This window comes from Nelumbo nucifera, chromosome 6, assembly GCF_055504915.1.
Source record: "Nelumbo nucifera cultivar China Antique chromosome 6, China Antique-T2T, whole genome shotgun sequence".
Lineage (NCBI taxonomy): Eukaryota > Viridiplantae > Streptophyta > Magnoliopsida > Proteales > Nelumbonaceae > Nelumbo > Nelumbo nucifera.
This window is the reverse complement of record NC_142654.1, coordinates 5,826,258-5,844,816: the sequence shown is the minus strand read 5'-3', so window position 1 is coordinate 5,844,816 and position 18,559 is coordinate 5,826,258. Positions and strand designations below refer to the sequence as shown.

Sequence of the window (18,559 nt, the reverse complement as noted above, 5' to 3'; positions counted from 1 at the left end):
GCACCATTGTGAAGGGTCTCATGTATGCCGATGATGACAGGCACCTGTGTGCCCTGATGATAGGCAACCGCTTGGGCCAGAACACACCCGTGCGCTAAGGGCAACGGGATAGCTCAATCAGCTTGGGCAAGGGGCTGGCGAAGTGAAGGGACGTGCTTGAGCCAGGCCCGCATGCCAAGCCTCCCTTGAGTATCGGTAGCGCAGTGCCGGTCCAACACTGTCCCCATGAGCAAGTGTGCGCCCATGAGGAACCCTGGTAGCCATGCTAGCCGTTAACCAGGGCCGCCCCGCAAGGGGATGAAGGTCTAGGGGTGCCAAGGTTAGGCACCCAAGGAGGTCGACCACCCCTCCTCAAAGAGTACGTTAAGCTTCTGGTGGTCTGCCTGAAGATGACATCAGTTCTCCCAAAAATCTTACAGGCGAAAATGACGGGCATGTCCCTAACGTAAGCTTGCCAAGCGTAGGCAAGGCTAAGCCTGTGCTGAACCGTAACAGCCTGCCACTACCCACCACTGCCGTTCGCTGCCGCCCGCCGCCACCTTTGCCTCTGCCTCCAGAAACATTGTCGGATGTTGTTGGAAGTAGAGGTGGCGGCGGCAGCACTGATGGTTTCTCTGTCCAATGCCATAACCTCTGTCGTCGCCTCCACCAACATTGTTGTCGGCGGCTGGCAGAGGAATGACCACCAATGTCTCTGCCGCCACCTCTGACAACATTGCCGGAGGCTTCAGCTTTGGTGAACAAATGGCAAGAAGAATAAAATGAGCCCTTTATTGATATTATTTTTAAAAAGTTAGCCTATTTTTTAATTTTTTTTAAATATATTATTTTTATTGATATCAAACCCCAAAAGTTGCCTTTATATGCTAGAAACCGTTTTAATTTCGTTGTACATGCATTCGTTCTTTGCAGTTTGAAGATGTGAGTTACAGTATAAAGCTGAAGAAGTCCCGCGAATGTTGGTTTTCTGCACCGGAACCCAAGCTTGCTAAACGCACTATACCCAACGACGTTATTGGGGTTGTCCAATTGGGCAACCTCCTAGCAATGCTCAACCCATCCGGCAGCGGGAAAAACACCGCTCTTGACGGCCCTAGCAGGCAAGCTTCCGGGGAAGTTCTTCGACAGCATCACCTACAATGGGCAGACCTTCTCCGGCTCCATAAAGCGTAAGATCGAGTTTGTGTCACAAGATGGCGTACTGTATCCCACCTTATCGTGCTGGAGACGCTAACCTACGCCGGGGAAGTTCTCCGGCAGTATCAGTTACATGCCAGGGGTTAATCTCGTGTTTCCAACTGATTTTCTGCTAGATCTAGCCAGGGTTAATCTTGGTTCTATCAGTTACATGGGTTGCTTAAAAGAGTAGAATGGGTATTTGGAAGAAACTGCTATATCTGTCTAACGTTTTCCGTTTGAGAAATTAATGGAAGAGAGATTTTTGTCGAATTTCTCAAAAATTGAGGAGAGGTATTTTTTAAAATAAAATTAAAAAGAAGTTTTTATGATCGTCAAAAACTTCATGGGAGGTTTTTTTATTTTACCCATCAATTTTTTAAGCTTCACAATAGGACCCCACAAAATTCACAAGACACTATCCCAATTCGCCGATGTCACGTTTAATCCAACGGTTACGATAAAGGATTGCCTGTCAAATCAGACGTGAACCATGATTCCATGTGTCTCTCTGACATGTCATGGTCTTCTAGATTTTCACTCGGTCACGCATGTACCGATGCCACGTCACTGGTTGCCAGTTGCAATTAAAATGACATCAGTGTCGCCCACCGGAAAGAACAATATCAGCAACTGATTTCTGGTTTTCCTGCACACGATCCTGTAGACTTGCATTATCTTTTTGGAAGTTTGAATATGGATTTTCTACGATAGAGTATCAAAATTTCAAATATAATAATATGTAGTTAAGCTTAAGCATCATTTTTGACATGTAAAGAATCATGTGACAGAGAAGAATCACTCCTTTGCCAAGGCCAACCATTGGCCATTGTGTTTGGTATGCAAACCCAAATCGGTCATCTCTCATCAACCCCAATTTTAAAAACTTCTGGTTCTATCCATTACCATTTAGACCCCACAAACCAACACTTTTTCTCATCCCTTTTTGTAGATGAGGATCATCTACAGAGTTCCAGCTCAACCCTCTTCTGTCCTCACTGCTCGAACCTTTCTTTCTGAACCATCTTTTAGCTTGTTTCCTCTGTGTCTGGATATTTACCATTTCTGCCAAACTTTCAATGTGTCCTGGTTGTTTATCTTCGTTTTTCAGAGAAAAGTTAAGTTTCCTTCAGGCCGGTTGATATTGGGTTCTTGTCAAAATCCCATCTTTTCAACAAAAGACTCGATTTTTCCATCTGGGTCTGTGAGATTTTTGGCTGTGGTTTTTAGCTTTGTAGATGGGATATCGTCGTCTTTTTGATCCCGAAATTTGGACTCTCAAGTGGGTTTTGAGTTGAAGGGTTGGAGGTTCAAGGAGGATGAAAAGGGGGAGAGATGAGGAGAAGATCACGGGCCCCTTGTTTCCTAGGCTCCATGTCAATGATACAGAGAAAGGGGGGCCAAGGGCGCCTCCAAGGAACAAGATGGCCCTCTACGAACTGCTCAGTATCCCTTCTCAGAGGTTCAATCCTAGATTGGCGCCGACGTTGCCTCTTCCTCCCAACAACTCCTGCACTTCGGTATCTTCGATCTCTTCGAGCCAGGTGAGTTGGGTAGTTATGTAGTGTCATGGTGTTCAGTTGCCTCATTGGCTTCGCAGGTATAATTGTCAATTTTTATTATTTTATTGCGTTTGGATGTCTACATTTGATTTTGAGAACAAACAACGACTTAGATTCATTGATCTAATCATTTCTTCTGATATCTGACAATATATATGAATTATTTCTTAAGGAAAAAGGATCCATCTGATTGGTTTCAATTGGGACTACTTAGCAATCTATGGCTATACCGTGCACATTATGAAATGCATTATTGTGGATAAAATTAGGAACATTGAGTTTAAGTTCAGCGTGCGTTTCCTTGATTTGATTCTCCTCTTTATGGTCGTTCTTTATTTGTTTTTTTAATAAAAGCAGGAGTTTTAGTTGGAGTACAGCAGTAATCTTTGTTTCTTTAGCTCTTGGGAGCATCCGCTATTCTATTTAGTCAAGTTTTATAATACTTAATTACTGTTAAATTGTAGTTTGTCTTTGCTTTGTTTCTATATGATATTTTCCTAAACAGTCTTGTGGACAAAAAGAAATGCTCTATGGGTTGGTTGTTAGCTACTTAGCTTACAACTTCTTGGACCCTATTATGTGTCTGGTGCTTAATAACTGATTTTTCTGAGGAAAAGAATTTTTTTGCTTCTTATTGTGAACATAACTGTTACAGGAATCAGGATGTAAATTCCATTCTTTGTGGTTGATCATGGATGATCATGGATGGTTTTGAAGGAAACCGTCTTAGGAGGTTGTTGCACCTATTTAATGTGAATCATGTCTTTTTTTTTTCTTAAATGAAATTCAATAAGCTTATTCACTTTCACACATCAATTTCTTTTTTGATCCCTGATTTTATTGTGCGGTTTGTGGATATAGAGTGGAGGTCATGAAAGAAGCGTGCTTTCTCCATTTTACCTTCAACCTCCCACATCTACTCATTCAGCTGGGAAGCTTCATTCATCTTCTTCTGATGGAGCAAACTTGAATGGTACCATGGCAGAGTTTGATAGGAAATCTACAAAAAATGTAAATCATCGACCTTCAAATGCTACTACAGGTTTGTTATCAACTAGTGATCGCAGTTCATGCCACTCACATGCCTTCTCCAACTTGAGGAAACGGATACCTGGGGATGAGGATGATCTTAGGGTTCCTGTCTTTGTTCACTCACAAGTTTCTCCTTGTTCTGATAAGGATATTCCCAACACCAGCAGGGAAAGATTTTCTCCCTTCATCTCAACCAATTCAGACCGTTCTACAGTTGCAGAAGATAACAGTCCACTTAAAACTGCAGCAGCTACTTGCAATTCATCAATGCAACCTCAGAATGCTTGCGATAAAAGCCAGAAACCAACCAGAACAACAGATATGAAGTCAAAACAACATGTAAGAAACCAATTTAAAGAGAACCTGAAAGAAACTGTGACTGGTAAAAACCATGCAGAAAATTCTACATCTATCTCATCAATGGGAGAAAGGATTGCCGAACCCTTAAAGCATGACAAAACAAGTGGAAATCAAGAACTTCAAAATGGTCAGGTTGGTTCCAGGAGATTATGTGATGCTGATGCAGAGAGGCATCAAGAAAATGGATCTGCTATGTTTCCTAAAATTTGTGGAGATGCTGATGTTCATTTGGTTGAGCCCAATGAAGTGGAGAAGGAAAACATTTCAAGGGAGAGAAATGAATCATGTTCTGAGGCATCGCCTGTTAATAGTCACAGAAATCCTGAGAGGGCTGAAAATGGTGGGCATTACCATGAAGAGATGGTGCATGAATCATTACAGGTGGGAGATGTGGACGGAAATGATGATGCATCTGAGAGCTCCATGGTGGATTCTGTATTGGGTGCGGATATATCTCCTGATGATGCTGTAGGAGTAATAGGGAAAAAGCGTTTCTGGAAAGCAAGGAGGGCAATTGTCAAGTAAGAACTCGTTGCCCATCAGTTAGGCATTTTTTTTATAAAGATTAGAAGTATCAAAATTGTGGTTGCTGGTGTCTCTGTATGTTTAAAAATTCATGCATTTATTTCCTCTCAAACTGTCCACAGTATGGCTACTCTAGTGCTCCTCGAAAGTATCTTACCTCTTTTACTTGGTGGTGAGAAGAAGGAAGCCTTAAATAGGCTACCCACCTCAGCCAGGGGATTCCACCTGCCTCCAAATAAATCAAAGAAGAATGCCCAAGTATCAGCTATAAACAAATAGGAAATTAGTAAATTCAAGGTAGATTCACAATTTGCTCTGCATAAAACACACATATTAGGAGATAAGCACCAAGAAGGCCTTTTCTTTTGAAGAAGTTCACATGTACTGATTTTCTTATATGCAACCTCAGAAATCCCAGAATATAGGAGCGGGAGAACCACACCAAACAGCCTTGGAAGGAAAGTCAAAGTTAGAGGAGGAAGCAGATGACATTTTTCTTGATAATTAACAGTAAATTTTATTAGTCACCATACCGTTAAAGGACAGCAGTTGGCCACCAATTATACATACATTCAGCTCTCCAATTCAGGAGATAAAAATCATACAATATAAAAGAGAAAAAATGCAGAACATACAACTACTACAAATTATAGCCCAGCCCTGGGCACCCCTATTCTAAAACTTCTCTCCTCATCCCTTCTCTGGCCAAAGAATCTGCCAGCATATTAGAACTCCTAGGGGTCCAGTTGAATGTAGGGATTGAGCCAGCCTCACCAAAGCCTGAATTCTCAAGGAACCTGATCTTGTGCCTTCATCCATCACATAATAGATTGAAAATCTCTTTCCACCTCTACATACCTCATTCCCTGCAATACCAGCAGCTTTAATCCTTGAACTAAAGCTAGTAACTCAGCACTCAATAAGGTACCCTGACCAACTAGGCCTGAATGGCTGGGAATCAGATTACCACATTGATCCCTTACTCTCCCCCAACCTGAAGCCCTTGGATTTCCCAGCCAGTATCCATCAAAGTTGAGTTTAACCATCTTATCTGCAGGAGGAGTCCATTCTAGCTCTCTTTGGAGTTTGCCAGATTGGAACCCAACCACTATACTCCACCCCTAAGTAGACCATCGAGGGAAACACCTCTAAATTCTTCACAAATTACATCTGGACGGGCTTCCCTTAACTTTATGAGTTTGGACAAATCCTCCACTTTTTTATATTTCTTTTCAAGAAAGAAGGCATAGCATTCAAGAAAGAAGCACATGAAAAGATATTGGAATCCCGTGTCCCCTTACTTTTGTAATGGGAAAGTGGCACAACGCCAGAAACTATTTTTGGCCATGGTCTAATGATGCTTCAGCCAATTTTTTATTCTATTAGTTTTCATAAGAAAATTCAATTATATTGATTCCATTTATATAGTCAATATAAGGGCTTAGATATCCTTTTAAGGACTCCAAACTCATCTAGAAAGCTAAACCAAAACAACCTCTAACTGCTTCAAGATTCAAAGGTGGTGGTGGGGTGGATAAGAAACAAGCAAGGAGGTTCTTGGAAGCACAGAAGCAACATGAGGAAGGTTTGATGCTGATAGAGGAAATGACACAAGTGTTCAATGGGTAGAGAGATTGACAAATGGACTAGCAGATGAGCTAGCTAGACAGGGTGCTCATAGAGACCAGTTGTACAAGGGAATTGTAAAATAAGAGGGAAGTAAGGGTAAAAGGGTAGGTAGGCAAGGACCTAGCCTACAGAAAAGGGGTGTTTTCTGGAGAAACACATCAGTTTCATTGTACCTCTGTAACATACATTCATATTCTTTCCACTTAAATAAAGTAACTTTTATGGTTGCCAAAAAAAAAACAAAAGACTTTGACAAACCCATTTGTAACCATTTGGATACTCAAATATGGATTTCCAACTCACAAAATAATTTTAATAACAGTTTGCTAATCCTACTACAACTAAACAAACGAAACTCTAAGAGAGACCAAGAAGGTAGAAAGGCTCAAATCACATCACAGATTGACACCTTATTAGTGAAATGATCATAACTCACTCGAAACATTTAATTACAAGATCCTAGGGAAATATTTCTCCATAACACTATTTGAATGTAAAGTAAAACGGCTAGGTGGATGATGCCAGCCTTGGATCATATTATGGGTGCTAGGAACATTCTCTATGCTTGCATGCTTGTATAATTTTTTTTTCCACATAATCAGTAAGATTTGATTGTTACTGATAAAACTAGGTGTATCATTGCTTCAACATTGTTCATCATCGAAGGTTCCAGCTAACTTGTTGGTAAAAAAGTATCTCTGGCTGGTTGTAGGGGAGACATGGGATCAAATCTCGCCTTCAATAGGTTGAGGTTTGGAAGGAGCGCTATTCCCCGTTGTGTAGCCCTGTAAAAAAGAAAGAGCGTCATTCATTATCATTTATATCTTTCAGTTATGGTGCTTGTATGTGTTTTCTTGTTCCATTTTCTTTAAATCTCAGTGATGCCTGAATTGTAAAACCATGTTCCTTAAAAATCTGTTTCTAGCTTGGAATTTTCTATAGCTTATTGCATGCATCCTCTTAGCAAGTAGGGGAATCACATTCCTGTCTATGTTTTTGTTTTTTTTAACATGTGTACAGCCCACTTGTTTATTGGATTGCATCTTCCTTTGTATTATTGATTTCCTTGTGTTATTAGCAAAATCCTTGATGCAAAATCTTGAAAATTATATAGGGATGGTGATGTGGAATGGATAAGAGTAATTCCAACACTTCAGATCTGTGATGTGCTGAATGGAAAAGTGAAAATTTTGAAGTGTTTATATTATAGGAAAATTAGTTGTTGGTATAATCTATAAGTTATTTTGTTATTGATCAGGGGAAAAATGAAGTACCATTTACATTTGTTCATCAAAGTAGAATGTGTAAATTGTTGGGATGCATGTGTGAATTTATGAGAAGGAGATCCCACATCAGATAAAAACAAGAGAAGTAAAGGACTTGTATACAAAGATTGGCCCACAACCCAATGGCTTAAGCTATTGGGTTAAAGGTGGTGTCCAACTCTTGTGTGTAAGTCCTACGCACAAAGCAAGTTCCCCAATGTTTGCAACTCCATTAGGTGCACGACAATGGCATAAGAACCAAAGGTTCGACTAAGTGCAAGTATTAGCAGATGCATGTGATGACTCCCATGGCTTTGCAAGCTTCTCCATGGTCTGAATGGTTGGCAAGAACTGTTGATCTCCCATGATGACTCCACCCATGGGAATGTGCTCCCATGGTTGAGTGGTTGGTGACTCCCATGGCTTGAGCCACCCATGGATAACTTTCCATTTAGATGCTGGAAATTGAGTGAGGGCTCCCTATGGTTGTGAGAAATGGGTTCTTTGGTTGATGTATTTGAGGGGGAGTTCTTAATGTGGATGGGAAGTAACTTAGAGGGGGGGGGATTGTTGGCATGCATATGTAGTGTATTAGAAGGGATCCCGCATTAGATAAAAACAAGAGAAGCAAAGGACTTGTATACAAGGATTAGCCCACAACTTAATGGCTTAAGCTTTTGGGTTAAAGGTGGTATCGAACTCTTGTTTGCAAGTCCTATGCATGAAGCAATTTCCTTGGTGTTTGCAACTCTCCTTGTTGCACAAGGGTGTGCCTTAGGGTGGACATGAAGCTTTGATACTAACATGGAATACATGAAAGAAACCATGGAAGAAGTCAAGTTTCTCTAGATTCCTCTACCAATAGCAACTTCATAATGTAATTGATTTTTTTTTACCAGTAACAGTAGCATGGTTTTATTAATTCATGTAAGGAATAAATTACAGAAATTGTTCCAGGCACCACTTTTGTAGGCTAGCATCTGCTTCCTAAACCACATTAAGTATTCTTTACTATTACAATGTTACATTGAGTTCCTTCTCCTAAGTCACACCCTAGTACAATTGCTCCCTGTTTGCTCCTTGTCTTGCCAAAGCATCTGCCATACTGTTCCTGTAAGCCCAATAAAAATGGTGTTTAACTCAATGGCTTTCAACAAAAAGTGGAATTTAATTAAAAAGCACATATACTATTTGGAATTTATGGAAGCAACTGAATAATATTATCTTCAATCAACGAAACCTGAACCCGGATTGGGTGGTGATGACAGCAACAACGGAGCTGATCATGTATCAGGAAAGCAGGAAAGCAGGGAAGCATTACAACATTTCATTCTCAATGCCGCCAATATATATGCTGCATCAAGTGGAAGCCACTGCATGGAAAGCAATTGAAAACCAACTTTGATGTCGAGAGGGGGAAGCAGCAATTGGTTGGGTCTTGTGGGATCAACTTGGAATGTTCAGAGTATGTGCAGCAAGGAGGATCAGCAAACAAAGTAGCAATGAAGAAGGCTATAGACATCGAGCAACAGTCTGTCATTATAGAAGGTGACACAAAGATAGTCATTGATTGCGTCAATAACAGGGTGGAGACACCTTCGGATCTCATTAAGGCATAATTTAGGAAGGATATCAGATTTGCCCATGCTTTTAGGGAGGCAAACAAACTAGCCGATTGCATATTCAACTTGGGCCAAACGGGCCAAGTCTCTCTTTCTCTATCCCCCCCTGCCAGTGTTAGAGCTTCTTTTCTTCCTCCCCAAAAATATACCGCTTATATTTTAAAAAGTGTTAATGCTATAGAGTACAACTAAGCATCCATGCAGTACCTGATTCTGTTTGTATTTTGTTTCTTTTTGGCTTGTTGAGCTATGAGTTGTATTTCTGGTTATCTTGTATAGTGCATTGTACTTGTCCAATTCTTTGTGTCTTCTCCTGGAAGGGGTCCTTTTACCAATATTACTCAATAAAATCTCTTTGATTGGTGATACAAATAATATATTGTTAGATTGGGAATCATCAATCATCTTGTTGACATGGGGTCTATAGGTTATCTTGGGTTGATTTAGAGGTGCTGGAATTTGGTCCACATTTCCTACATATTTTGAGTCACTGTAAGTACAACAAATTATTTAATGCCAATCAAAACTTCATTTTGCTGCCTTGCTGGTGAATGGTCACAATATCTCTGTACAAATAATAGAAGTGCAGTGGAGGGTGGAAATATGAAAGACAGAAGGCACACTGGAGGAATGAATTTATTCACATGGATGTTTGGGGCATGAAACACTTACAAGTGAATGAATTTATTCACTTGTAAGTGTTTCAATAGCATTTCCTAAGGTGGGGCCTATTTCTTTAAATTATTTTTATCCTATCAGATAGTAATTATTAGGATTCTAATTTGGATTGTATTCCTTTGGAATGGTAGACATGTTTCTTTTGGAAAATTTTTCCAAAGAGGCGGTTTATTAAATGCTGAGTAGTTCACTAATGAAATGCTCTTATTTTCATAGAACTAGGTGGATAGTGCCATTGATGTAACTGTAACTTATGGTCAAAATCTTTCAATCAGTTTGTGTGCCAAGGAAGGGAAGGAGCTTTTCATTTCTCCACTCTTTTACTTCAGGGAAATTCTTCTTACAATATGGTCTTCTGAGTTTTATATGCATCTCATCAAGTGATGGTACATGGTTATATAGAAACACTTGTGTATATTGTCCTGGCATCCAATTTTCGATAGCATTCAGAATTATACTTTAAGATTATACTTTACCTATTACAATCACTAAAAAAATCCATTGCTACTCTTGTTCATGTGTTTTTTTTTTTTTGATAATTACTACACTTGTACATGTTCACACATTGGTAATGAATTCATCCATTTGAGATTTAAACTAACTGAAGGTTTATCCTACGATTCTATCTTTAAGCAGGGGATTTTGATTGCATACTGTTTCTGGTCATAATTAATCAACTTGGCTCTTTTTCTTTTCTTTTCTTTTTTTTTGCTCCATGGGGCTACACAATGGGCGGGTTGGTTGGGGGGGGGGGGGCAGAAGGAGAGCTTACCAACCATCCAGTTGGCACTTTGCGGTCAACTTAGCTATTTAACACAGCTTTCTCTCTCCTGTTCTTTGTTGTCTATAAGAATTTCATGTGATAAGGTTGTTGATCCTTGTGCTGTTGATCCTTGCAGTCAACAAAAGCTGTTTGCAGTGCAGGTATTTGAGTTGCATAGGTTGATAGAGGTAAGCTAGTCTAGACCCAATGCAGGTATTTTATTCACTCGGTTTGGAGTTAAGAAAAACTATTGAGTAAACTCTTGATATTCTAACAGGTTCAAAGATTGATTGCTGGATCACCTCATCTCTTGCTTGATGGTAATCCTTGTCTAGGCAAACCACCTTTAAAGGAATCTCCTGTGAAGAAGCTGACATCTAAGTATGTCATAAAATCACCACCATGTGTTAAGAAGAAAGTTGATTCTCAGAACCCAAACCAGAATGCTGAAGGTGCTGCTGAGAACACACTTCGGAAGCCCACTCCTCTCAGCAATGGTGTCAATAAGGGACTTGTTAGTCAACAATCATGTCATGGGCCTCATTCTGGAAATCCACCATTAGCACCTATGGCTACTGATAACAAGTCAGGTCCTTGGTATTTCTATCCACCACCAGGAAATCGGTGGTTGGTTCCCATAATGTCCCCTTCTGAAGGACTTGTCCACAAGCCGGTGGTAGGACCATGTCCACTAACTGCAGGTTTCATGGCACCAGTGTATGGAGACTGTGGGCCTCCAAGTTTATCCCCAATGGCTGGAGACTTTATGAGTACAGCCTATGGTATACCAGCCTCTCATCAGCAGGGGATTGGTATTTTTCCTGGTGCTCTTCCAGTTGGTCAGACATACTTTCCCTCATATGGTGTGCCAGTCTTGAACCCCGGTATCTTTGCCTCATCTGTGGATCAGACAAACCCATTGGTTGGTGTCTGGCCACATGGACATGCTGAAAGTTTTTCATCAGGGGATGCGTACTTCAACCTTCACCATCACAGCTCGTATAACAATTCAAACCACAATAGCGAGTCTATCTCCTGTTGTACTTGGAAGTTTCAGATGTCCAAAGATAGTGAACCCCAAGGGAGCACAGCAAGCAGTCCTTGTGAGAGGACACGGAGTACTGGGGCAAATAATATTGCCGAAGGAAGAGATCCACTTCCTCTTTTTCCCATGGCTCCAGCTGTGCAGGTTCAGAATCCAGTACTCCAGAGTCGGAGTAGTGATCAGCAGACAAGAGTGATCAGGGTGGTGCCTCACAATCGTAGATCTGCAACTGAGTCAGCAGCGCGGATTTTCCAGTCCATACAAAAAGAGAGGCAAAAATATGATTCAGTTTGATTCAAAATCTGATGGCAATGATCAACATTAATCCCACTACACTGACTAGTGGGAGGTAAATGATCTTGGGCTCACAAGAACTTGGAATTTGTGGTTTGACATACACTCACTACTTGATTCCTGAGTAGTTCTTTATACTATTTACATGTACATATGTTTATGCAAGATGGCAAGAAAAGAAGGCCCAGAGTATATTGCTTTTTTCTTTCCTTCCTTTTCAATGTCATAACAGGTTTTGGGTACAAAGTGATCCACGTTTTGCACGGAAATGGGAAGTCAACAATTCTTGGAGGGCATTGCTCTTCAATTGGAGGAGATTATCAAGCTTCTTTTGCACTGCATTTTCCCCTTATTTTCCATTTCCTTTTTTTTTGGAGGAGGGAGGGATGTAATTCGTTCCTATTTGATCTGTTCGTTTTTTTTTCTGTTACATACTTAACATTTGGCTGCTTGGATGCTTCACTTAAATAAAGTAGCAATAAAAGAATCGGGTTCATATAAAAATTTCTTTGCAGTTGTACCATTAGATTGAGAATCCATTTACTTGGGTGGAATTCTTATGTCCCAAAGTCTTACTTGCTTTGAGTAATTCCTGTTTTACTGACATTGTGCATTTAATGCATGGTTCCTGCACGGTTAGTTTCCTTTGAATTCTGAGACTGTTACAGGGGAGGAACTGTATATTATATTTGATGTTTCAACTTTCAAGCCATGAACTGATATCTTCACTTGATCTCAGCACCAAAGAAAGGTATTTCATTTCCATTTTCTCTATTAAACTGAGCAGCAGCGAAGCATATGTTTGGTTCTGGGCGTTTATTGATGGGTTGTTTATTGCTTTAAACGTTTATTTGAAATAATGCTAGTGTGTTATTTTAAATGTTTTTTTTACTTTTGTTGTTTGGTTGGGCATTTCATGTGTGTTTATGTTAGTGTTTATTTGATAAATATTGAAATCAAACAGTGGTTTCATGTACAATAAACATTAATGCCTATGTGGTGTTGATGTGGTGGCGTTTCTTCAATAAATACCCACGGAACCAAACATAGCCTAAATGCCTACAAACGTGGTGCCACGTCTAGGGGGTGTTTGCCCATGGGTTTGGGTTTATTCTTGAAACTGATGTTGCAGGGTTTTTTTTTTTGTTCTATGTGGCAATTGTTTTTGAAACTGTAAATTCGGGGTTTATAGGTTTTCTTTCTTTATGTTTTAAAGTAACTTCTTTTAAATGCTCAAAACACTTTTTTGATTCATTTTTGTTTTTCATAGCTCAAAAGCAAAAGTTTATCCAGAAATAACCTAGAGAATTTGCATTCTCCAGAAATAAAATTAATGTTATTTAATTATGGATCAGCCGCAAACATGACATGGGCATCCAAAGCTTGGACTAGGCCCACCAAAATAGAAATATATATTTTTCCAATTAAACACATTATAACAATCATATTTGTCTATAAGTGTAAATCCATAATCAATTTTAGTATTTATTTACTATCATCCACTTAGAGAGAAAGCTTGCTTAAGAATAAAACTGCTATTATTTTGACAATTAATTATAGGATGGTGTTCCGGTGGCATTATGATTATTATAAGTTTTATTATTTTGGTATTCGGTGCTATGCACCATTAATAACTTTCCCTCGACCCCTTTTTCCCCAAAGTGCTAGCTGTGGGATTTAATTTTGCGTTAATGTTGGAACAAACCAGTTAATACACCATTAATAACTTATGATTATTATAAGTTAATGACGGGTTTAAATTTTCTTACATCCTATTTGTGATTTTTAATAGGCTAATTCAATGGCATGTTAAAACCAAGAGAGAAAGAGGGAGTAGTGATTTCTAGTTTCTACACATTTCACGTATCGGGTTCTTACCTGAACAATACTTGCAAAATTTTGAATAGGGGTGCAAATGGATCGGATCAAGATCATTCGGTCTAAGATCCGATCCTATTTGGTCGAATTTGGATTACCCCTGTTCGGATCTTCAGATTCAAATCATCCCTATCCGATCCCATATATGTTATTTATTTATTTATTTATATTATATTTTTTGTAAATTTGTTATATTATTTTTTTATAAAAACATATATATATATATATATATATATGATGAAAATGATTAAAAAAATACTTGTATTTTTTGTTTTTCTTTATTTAAATTGATATATTTTATTTTTCTTTTAATAATTTATTAGTTTTTAAAGAAAACAAACTGAATTGGATCAAATCAGATCCAAATATCCAACTTTCTAATCGAATTCAAATTTAGATCATTGTCTATTAGATCCAATTGGATCAGATCCGTCTTAAACAGTGTTGGATCGGATTTGAATATACTTTGATTCGAATCCAATCTGATCTATTTGCATCCCTAATTTTGAACCTTGCCTATAACGAAAGGCACGTCTAGAATAGAGAATTTTCAAGGATTGAAATTTATCACCTCCCCACTGAACTGATGTCGTAGTGTGACTTAATCCACTGAATGGATGCAGACATGCTGTGGCCAATAATCTACATTGATTTTGTTTCCAATCTTAAATCAAATGTTTAGATTTATTAGGCTCAGTTTGGGAAGGGTGCAAATACAAAGGTTAAAAAATACGGTAAACAATGTTTTACATTGTACATGTTTGTATTTATACTCTTCTCAAATAGAGGTGTAAAGTGGGCCATGCCAAGCTGGCACGGCATGGCCCGTGCAAAGTGCAAGCCATACCGTGCTGGCCCGCGGGCTGTGCCACCCTCTCCGGTGAAAAATTTGGGGGTCGGCCCAACACAGCCCACGGCCCTGGCCCATTGGCTGAGCCTTGGGCCAGGTCGGGCCGTGCATCGAGCCAAAGCTATTTATTTAAAAAAATTGATAAAAAACTTAAAATTTTAATTTTATATGAATTTTGTGTATACAATTGCTTATATATACAATAATTAAATAAATTAATATAATAAAAATAAAAAAATATTTATTTTATTAATATATTATATAGTATATATTATTATTATATAATTATAATTTATATAGTATTATATAAATAGATAAAAAATATATAAAATATATATGGGCCGTGCTGGGCCGGGCTGCAGGCTGGGCCGTGCCGGCCTGCTTGGTCGTGCCATGTCGTACCGGCCCATGGACCTAAAACTCCAGGCCTAGCACAACCTGCATGATCATGCCGGGCCTGACACGACCTATAGACCATCGTATCGGACGGCACAACCCAATTTACACCTCTACTCTCAAATGCAAAAATGGGTGCATCAAAATACGGCTGATTATTTGGACTCCTGTATAACATCAGTGTTGTGTGGTAATTGATTACTATGATTGAATTAAGGAAAAATCTTTTTCTTTTTCCATTTTCTCTCTTACCTTGAAGATATGGGGTTATTTGATATTGGGGGCCACCATTGACTGAAATAGGTCCAATGGCAGCACCAAGGTCTATTTCATTGCTTGTTTGAATAAATCCATTGCAAATGAGGTCAAAACAATCAGTCTTGTTTGAAGTATTTAATTTGCCAAGACATCAATCTCTCATATAAACAAACCCTCTGAAGTACTGATCTGAAGGAAATAGGATTTGATCCTCACAAAACCGTCCTCATAGCCAGCCGTGCATTGAGAATAAGTATGGATATGTTCTCAGCTGTAAAAGGCTGTGAAGACAGTTATGTGAATCCGAATTCGTTTTAAAACTCCTATAAATCATACCAACTATGTTTGTGTTTGGTTCGAAACTTTGAATGAACAATGGTTGTATTCTGTTGTAAATTGTAATTCATATCATATGTGCTATCAAATATGTAAGATCAATAGCTGGCATATGATCATACAAAAGTTCTAACTTCCCCACCCAGAGAATTTGATATAATTTATAGAATTTGATATTCTTATCTGATAGCCTGAATGTTCTTCCGCGTCAAAGGGGATTAAGGGGTGGGGAAAGGGGGTGCATGGAGTTCGCAACTTCACATGATAGGTTGTGTTTGTATTTCATTGGCCGATACTCTAAATTATATTTGGAGCAAAGTGAGTTGCAGAAGATGTGAACTAGGGTGCATGTAAGGTCAACCAACAGAATGCGCCCCACAGTGCATCCCCTTCGTGAATTAGGAACATCTTCTCATGATAGGTTCATTCACAAGGGAGATGGACTGTAGTAAGGCTGCAATAATTTTTTAACGGGGGTAACACATCTCCCAACCCAGGCGCAGACGGGATTTAATCCTAAATCTCTGCTACAATAGACAGGAGAAGCTGGTTGGCACCATGCAAGACTGTAATAATTGAATTGAGCTCTAATTTAATAGTTTGTGCTCCAATTTAATTAGGGTTATTTAAGTTCAAACTTTCAGGTTAGTTCGATTAATTATTCAAATTCGAGCTCAACTAATTAAAAGTTCAACTCAAAGTCTTAAGTTTGACTTGTAGCAATCCAATCACGATCGATCAACGATGGATATCTGTCCGGTCATTTGACGTGTCGACCGTTAATTGGATCCCAAAGCAATCACGTACAACATAGCGTATCAACGATCATGTACACAGCCAATCCGATCTCATAGAACTAGAGCTGATCGCCTGCCATAGTGCAATGTCACGCAAAACGTGGCGCCATGGCGGTTTTGATTCTACCGTACGGTTTGTACTGCTGTAAGATACAGACAGACGCGGGGAATAACCAACAATTTCGGACACGGACTTCCCCTCTCGTTAATTTACGCCTAACTCGCGCCATTTCTAAACCTACGCTCTTCTGACAGTCGCTCTTTCTTTTTTTCATTTCAAGAGTCTACTTCCTCGAGCTAACACTGCTGTTCTTCGTTTTTCTTGTACTTTTTTTTTTGTCTGCAGAAACTTTTGTCCAGTACCATCTTTGTTGCTCCGTCTCCGAAAATGGTGATTATGAAGTTAGTCATCAGGGCTGAGCTTGAGAATCTGACCAACCTTCAGCCTGAAGGGGGTTGTGATGAACCAAACTTCACATACTACTTCAAGGTCCATCTCTCTATCTGATCTCTGTCTCTATTTTTCTTTCTTCTTGTCGATCTTTAAACCCGCTCTGAAAATGCTTTAGGGTTTATTGATGCCTGTACATTTGCTCTTCAATATCGTGCTGCTTTTATTGTTCTTCTTTTTGACTGTAGTAGAGAATTAAGAACCGGAGAAATTAATTTGTTTTCTGCAGCTTCATTGTGAGAATTGTGGTGAGGTGAGCCAGAAAAGGACTTGCGTGAGCTTGAACGAAAGAGTTCCTCACCCCAATGGCAAGGGAACCATTAATCTTGTTCAGAAGGTGAGAGTGTGAGATACTCTCTCTCTCTCTCTCTCTCTCTCTTTCTGATCTTTACTCACCACAACGTGAGATAATTGTAGCATTTGAGCATATCTTTAAGTAATAAATCCAGGGTGTTATTGGTAAATCAGATTCTGCCATTTTGCTTATATTTTCTAGTTTTCTTTATTTCCAGTGCAAATTTTGTGAGAGGAAGGGAACTGTGCTGATGATTCCTGGTCATGGTCGTCCCCTGACCCTCCACGCTTCTCAACGTGGGATGCACTCTCCGTTGATGTTATTTGACTGCAGAGGCCTTAACCCTGTTGAATTTGCTTTTGGAAATGCATGGTGGAAAGCGCAATCTGTAAGTTCTTGTGTTTCTTTATTCGTTTTTCTTCTCAAGCTGTAGAATATTAAACTAAAATCTTTCATAAGTTAATGCTCATATATATTTCATACTTGAGCCTCAATTGTTGTTGTCCACGGGGGTTTAATGAATATACACCTGAATTACCATCTACCTAGTAGTGGTCCATTTGTTCATTTGTTCTTGTTTCTTGTGTGTAAGTATTGAATTCTATTTTTTTTTTCTTTTTCGCATTGTCTTATATATTTCAGTGTTTTTATTATACTTTGTTTTTTTGGGGTAAATTACAAAGATCCCCCTTCTACTATGGGTCTGTGACAAAGACCCCCCCTAAACTTTTACATTGCGACAAATACCACCTCGAGCGTTAACGGAAACCATTAAATTACTAAAATACCCTACTAAACTTTCTCTATTTTCTTTTTCTTGCCATTCTCTCTTAAACCTAACTGATCTTGAACCAATGCATCAACCAAAAACTAGCCATCTTAAAAATGCATCTTGGAGTTACTATTCACCAAAAGAATTAAAGTAGCAAGGGATGGTTTCATGCCCTGAATGAAATGAGATTTTTGAACCACACTAGAAGATTACAGTCTGACGAAAGTAGCAAATGGGTTGCAGAGAATAGATAGTCGAAGCACATGAAAGACTACGGTACCTAACATGCGTGTGTGTGTCCGAAATGTGTGCCTTCGATACATAGCTTTCATTATTCTATAGAGAATTTTTGATTTCGCTCTATGAGCTACACAGCTAGTCCAAAATCTGCAATGCCGTGGAATGCCTCCTCTGTTTACCAATTGAATGGCAAGGACACTTGAGAAATGGCAAGGGACATTAACATCTTGGTATTAATACAAGTCATCAATCCAGAGAAGGTAAACGAATTGCAGAGCAGACCTAATAGTTAATCATTGACGTCAATAAATTAAGGGAGATGTGGAGGGGTTAAG

At 39.2% G+C, this 18,559-nt stretch overlaps 2 protein-coding genes across 3 annotated transcripts; both read left to right on the top strand.

Moving 5' to 3' along the window:
• Window positions 1-1,677: 1,677 nt before the first annotated feature.
• LOC104604443 (protein HEADING DATE 3B-like) lies at window positions 1,678-12,455 on the top strand. 2 transcript variants are annotated; one of them, XM_010268777.3, is made up of 5 exons: window positions 1,681-2,720; window positions 3,394-3,471; window positions 3,600-4,651; window positions 10,749-10,800; window positions 10,890-12,455. In XM_010268777.3, exons 3-5 carry the CDS (start codon window positions 3,717-3,719, stop codon window positions 11,949-11,951), a joined length of 2,049 nt encoding a protein of 682 aa, XP_010267079.1. In that variant the 5' UTR covers window positions 1,681-2,720; window positions 3,394-3,471; window positions 3,600-3,716; the 3' UTR covers window positions 11,952-12,455. The 2 variants fall into 2 exon arrangements, with proteins under 2 accessions (XP_010267078.1, XP_010267079.1); XM_010268776.3 differs by lacking the exon at window positions 3,394-3,471 and having other exon boundaries at window positions 1,678-2,720.
• Window positions 12,456-16,660: 4,205 nt separating this feature from the next.
• LOC104604442 (uncharacterized) lies at window positions 16,661-17,736 on the top strand. Its single transcript, XM_010268774.3, has 3 exons — window positions 16,661-16,956; window positions 17,147-17,254; window positions 17,430-17,736. Exons 1-3 carry the CDS (start codon window positions 16,855-16,857, stop codon window positions 17,643-17,645), a joined length of 426 nt encoding a protein of 141 aa, XP_010267076.1. The 5' UTR covers window positions 16,661-16,854; the 3' UTR covers window positions 17,646-17,736.
• Window positions 17,737-18,559: the final 823 nt, after the last annotated feature.

Coding starts and splice junctions, on each gene's coding strand:
- LOC104604443 (XM_010268776.3), top strand. CDS start 2,496: ATGAAAAGGGGGAGAGATGAGGAGAAGATCACGGGCCCCTTGTTTCCT. Junction 2,721..3,599: donor CTTCGATCTCTTCGAGCCAG/GTGAGTTGGGTA, acceptor TTGTGGATATAG/AGTGGAGGTCATGAAAGAAG. Junction 4,652..10,748: donor GCAAGGAGGGCAATTGTCAA/GTAAGAACTCGT, acceptor TGATCCTTGCAG/TCAACAAAAGCTGTTTGCAG.
- LOC104604442 (XM_010268774.3), top strand. CDS start 16,855: ATGGTGATTATGAAGTTAGTCATCAGGGCTGAGCTTGAGAATCTGACC. Junction 16,957..17,146: donor ACTTCACATACTACTTCAAG/GTCCATCTCTCT, acceptor TGTTTTCTGCAG/CTTCATTGTGAGAATTGTGG. Junction 17,255..17,429: donor CCATTAATCTTGTTCAGAAG/GTGAGAGTGTGA, acceptor CTTTATTTCCAG/TGCAAATTTTGTGAGAGGAA.